The following is a 4170-nucleotide window of genomic DNA, read 5'->3' as shown; positions in this document are numbered from 1 at the left end:
AGCTCCAGAGTCTGGGCTCTTAAGCCCAGAGTCTGGGCATCAAGTTGGGGCTCCTGAGTAGTCAAGGAGCAGAAGGAAGGATTGAGACCTGGGAGGGAGGTCCACTAAAGTTGAACACACTTCACCTCCTTCCTCAGTGTGTGCATGTGTGAGCATGTGAGCACCCACCTGTGTACATGGAGTTCAAGACCAGCCTGGGCAAGATGCTTAGACCCTGTCCCTACAAAGAAAATCAGCTGGGCATGGTGACGTATAACTGTGGTCCCAGCTCCTTGGGAGGCTGAGGTGCGAGGGCAGCTTGAGCCTGGGAGGTCAAAGCTTCAGTGAGCTTTGTACATGTGTGTGCACGCATACATCTGCCTGCCCCAGGGTTCGTGAGCCTCTATCCGCATGGCACACGCTAAGGTCTCAGTACCTCATCCCTGGCACCTCAGCCACCCCACACATCAGGCAGAGAGCCATCGGTGACATAAGGTCTTCCCGGTCCCCAGGAATGAACCCCTGCCCCATGGTCCTGGTCTTCGGGTGCCGGCAATCCAAGATAGATCATATCTACAGGGAAGAGACCCTGCAGGCCAAGAACAAGGGGGTCTTCAGAGAGCTGTACACGGCTTACTCCCGGGAGCCAGACAAACCAAAGGTAACCCCCAGCAGCCCATCCCCCAGCCCAGTCCAACACATGTGCACACTGGTGCACACTCATGTGTGTACACACTTGTACATCCCACTCTCAGAAACCCCTCACCCTCACTCTTAAGCTTCCTGATTTCCCCTCTGTTAAGTTGCTCTGTACTTCAGAAAGCATGGGTAGGGAAAATATCTATGTAAAATATTTAACAGGCCGAGCACAGTGGCTCACGCCTGTAATCCCAACACTTTGGGAGGCCGAAGCGGGTGGATCACTTGAGGTCAGGAGTTCAAGACCAGCCTGGCCAACATGGTGAAACCCTATCTCTACTAAAAATGCAAAAATTAGCCAGGCATGGTGGTGCATACCTGTAGTCCCAGCTACTTGGCAGGCTGAGGCAGGAGAATCACTTGAACCCAGGAGGCAGAGGTTGCAGTGAGCTGAGATCGTGCCAGGTCACTCCAGTCTGGGCAACAAAGCAAGACTCCATCTCAAAAATATGTATGTGATAAAATAAAGTATTTAACAGCCTATATTATAAGATTCAACTTATATGTAATATCCAGAATAGGCAAATCCATAGAGACAGAGTAGATTAGTGGTTGCCAGGGGCTGAGGGAGGGGAGAGTGGGGAATAACTGCAAATGGGTATAGGGTTTCCATCTGGGGTAAAGAAAAAAGTTCTGGAACCAGATAGTGATGATCCCATAACACTGAGAAGTGTACTTAATGCCACTGAGTCGTACACTTTAAAGTAGTTACAATGGTAAATGTTACATGACGTATATTTTACTGTAATGAAAAATGTTGGGCCAGGCACTGTAACTCACGCCTGTAATCCCAGCACTTTGGGAGGCTGAGGTGGGAGGATCACTTGAGTCTGGGAATTCAAGATCAGCCTAGGCAAGATGCTTAGACCCCATCCCTACAAAAAAAAAAAAAAAAAAATTAGCTGGGCATGGTGACGTATAACTGTGGTCCCAGCTCCTTGGGAGGCTGAGGTGCAAGGGCAGCTTGAGCCTGGGAGGACAAGGCTTCAGTGAGCCATGATCATGCCACTGCAACCCACCCTGGGCAACAGACCAAGACTCTTGTCTCTAAACAATAAATAATTAGAAATAAAATTAAAATATTTAAAACAGAAATTAAAAAAAAATAAATTTAGACTGGATGCAGTGGTTCACACCTTTAATCCCAGCACTTTGGGAGGCCAAGGCAGACAGATCATTTGAGGTCAGGAGTTCGAGACCAGCCTGACCAACGTGGTGACACCCCATCTCTAATAAAAATATAAAAATTAGCTGGGCGCAGTGGCGCATGCTTGTAGTCCCAGCACTTTGGGAGGCTGAGGTGGGTGGATCACTTGAGGCCAGGAGTTTGAGACCAGCCTGGCCAACATAGTAAAACCCCATCTCTACTAAAAAAAAAAAAAAAAGAAAAAACAAAAAAACAAAAAATTAGCCGGGTGTGGTGACGCTTACCTGTAGTCCCAGCTTCTCAAGAGGCTGAGACAGGAGGAAGGCTTGAACCCGGGAGGCAGAGGTTGTAGTGAGCCGAGATCATGCCACTGCACTCCAGCCTGGGCAACGAGCGAGACTCTGTCTCATAAATAAATAAATAAATAAATACAAAGAAATTTAACAGCCCACGAGAGGCAGTACTAGTCAGAATGGACACGGGCCACAGGACTAAAGCTCCATTGGATCTTGGGGAGGTCTGGGGGTCCCAGGGAAGGAGTCAGGACATTGCAGCGGGTTGGGGGGGCACCCAGAGAGTCCAAGCAGTGTGGGTGGAAGTATGTCAGTCTTAAGAGTCACTACAGCCATGCCAGCACGTTCCAGCTGAATATCAGCTTCAGAGCGGGAATTTCCTGGACAAGTTAAAGACATCCTGAACAAATGAGTTCCCTGGAGCTGTACTAGACACCCCTTGTGCCCACCTCACACCCTCTCAGCCCACCTTTTCCTTCTGCTATTGTTACAGCAGTCGGCCCCTCACCTCACCCCCATCTCTTGCTATCGGCCCAGGGCTTCCCGGGCACTCTAATATAGGATGCCTGTAGTAACCAGCCGCACACCTGGTCGGGTGCAGGTGTTAACACCCAGGGACCATTGGCCACCAGCAGAAAGGAGTGGGTAGTGAATGTTCCCCGTCTTTGCCCTCTCCAGCGGATGATTCTGGGAAGCAGTCTATCCAGCTCCCTGGAGGGTCCTTAGCAGAGCTGAGCTCCAGTTGTCCAAAGAGGATAGCAATGCATTCCTGCACCCTCCAATTGACTTTCCCGCCTTCCCTATCTCACTCTTCCCAGTCCCTTACTCTTGTTCCTTGGGATCAGCTCACAAAAGATCCTACCTGCCCACAAGCCCCTGAGTCAGGCTCTGCTTCCCGGGAGGACATGGGCTATGGCAGGCATGTTGTACAGCCCAGCGTCTTCTCACTGCCCTCTGCTCCTTGCAGAAGTACGTGCAGGACATCCTGCAGGAGCAGCTGGCGGAGTCTGTGTACCGAGCCCTGAAGGAGCAAGGGGGCCACATTTACGTCTGTGGGGACGTCACCATGGCCGCTGATGTCCTCAAAGCCATCCAGCGCATCATGACCCAGCAGGGGAAGCTCTCGGCAGAGGACGCCGGCGTGTTCATCAGTCGGATGAGGGTGCGTGACAGGCTGGCTTCCCAGGTCCCTTTCCTGTATCCACTCTCCTATCCCCCCTTTTTCATCCAACCTGTCTTGATTAGGGAGCCAGGATGATATCCCTGCCCCCATTCACTGCACTTACCACTGAGGGTAGAGGATATACGTGGCCCCAAACAATGACAGAGAAAGTAGAAGGATGGCTGGGCATGCAGGCAGGTGTAGTAAATATGATTGGAGGCCGTGTGTGAAAATAACGAGTGAATGGACCTCTGGTAACTAGACAGAAACCATTCTAACCTAACTTCTCCTGCCTCAGAAGCTGCAGCACTGCCCCGTGTAGTTGTACAGGTTGAGCACTGCACAAACAGATCCGAGGAGAGCTGTGGAGCCCTCTATATACTCAGTTTCTTTAGTGTGACCCTCGAGAGACACTTTTATAGATTCCCCAGGATTTTGCGGAAGCGAGTTAAAAACTCACCCAGGCTGGGCTCAGTGGCTCAAGCCTATAATCCCAGCACTTTGAGAGGCCAAGGCAGGAGGATCACCTGAGGTCAGGAGTTCAGGATCAGCCTGACTAACATAGTGAAACCCTGTCTGTTCTAAAAATACAAAAATTAGCCAGGCATGGTGGTGGGTACCTGTAGTCCCAGCTCGGGAGGCTGAGGAAGGAGAATCGCTTGAACTCGGGAGGTGGAAGTTGCAGTGAGCCAAGATCGCGCCATTGCACTCCAGCCTGGGTGACGAGAGTGAAACTCCATCTCAAAAAAAAAAAAAAAAAAAAAAATGGCCGGGCGCAGTGGCTCACGCCTGTAATCTCAGCACTTTGGGAGGCCAAGGCAGGTGAGTCATGAGATCAAGAGATTGAGACCATCCTGGCCAACCAACATGGTGAAACCCCGTCTCTACTA

The 4170-nt window shown here is 50.8% G+C and overlaps 1 protein-coding gene across 1 annotated transcript; it reads left to right on the top strand.

The window, feature by feature from the left end:
• Nucleotides 1-278: 278 nt before the first annotated feature.
• On the top strand, nt 279-3812 carry LOC108543174 (nitric oxide synthase, brain-like). Its single transcript, XM_017893495.1, has 2 exons — nt 279-640; nt 3086-3812. Exons 1-2 carry the CDS (start codon nt 494-496, stop codon nt 3374-3376), a joined length of 438 nt encoding a protein of 145 aa, XP_017748984.1. The 5' UTR covers nt 279-493; the 3' UTR covers nt 3377-3812.
• Nucleotides 3813-4170: the final 358 nt, after the last annotated feature.

The sequence above is a fragment of the Rhinopithecus bieti genome, unplaced genomic scaffold (genome assembly GCF_001698545.2).
Source record: "Rhinopithecus bieti isolate Rb0 unplaced genomic scaffold, ASM169854v2 scaffold_24653, whole genome shotgun sequence".
Lineage (NCBI taxonomy): Eukaryota > Metazoa > Chordata > Mammalia > Primates > Cercopithecidae > Rhinopithecus > Rhinopithecus bieti.
Note: the sequence above shows the minus strand (reverse complement) of the source record. Positions and strands in the feature narration are given on the sequence as shown.

Coding starts and splice junctions, on each gene's coding strand:
- LOC108543174 (XM_017893495.1), top strand. CDS start 494: ATGAACCCCTGCCCCATGGTCCTGGTCTTCGGGTGCCGGCAATCCAAG. Junction 641..3,085: donor GGGAGCCAGACAAACCAAAG/GTAACCCCCAGC, acceptor TGCTCCTTGCAG/AAGTACGTGCAGGACATCCT.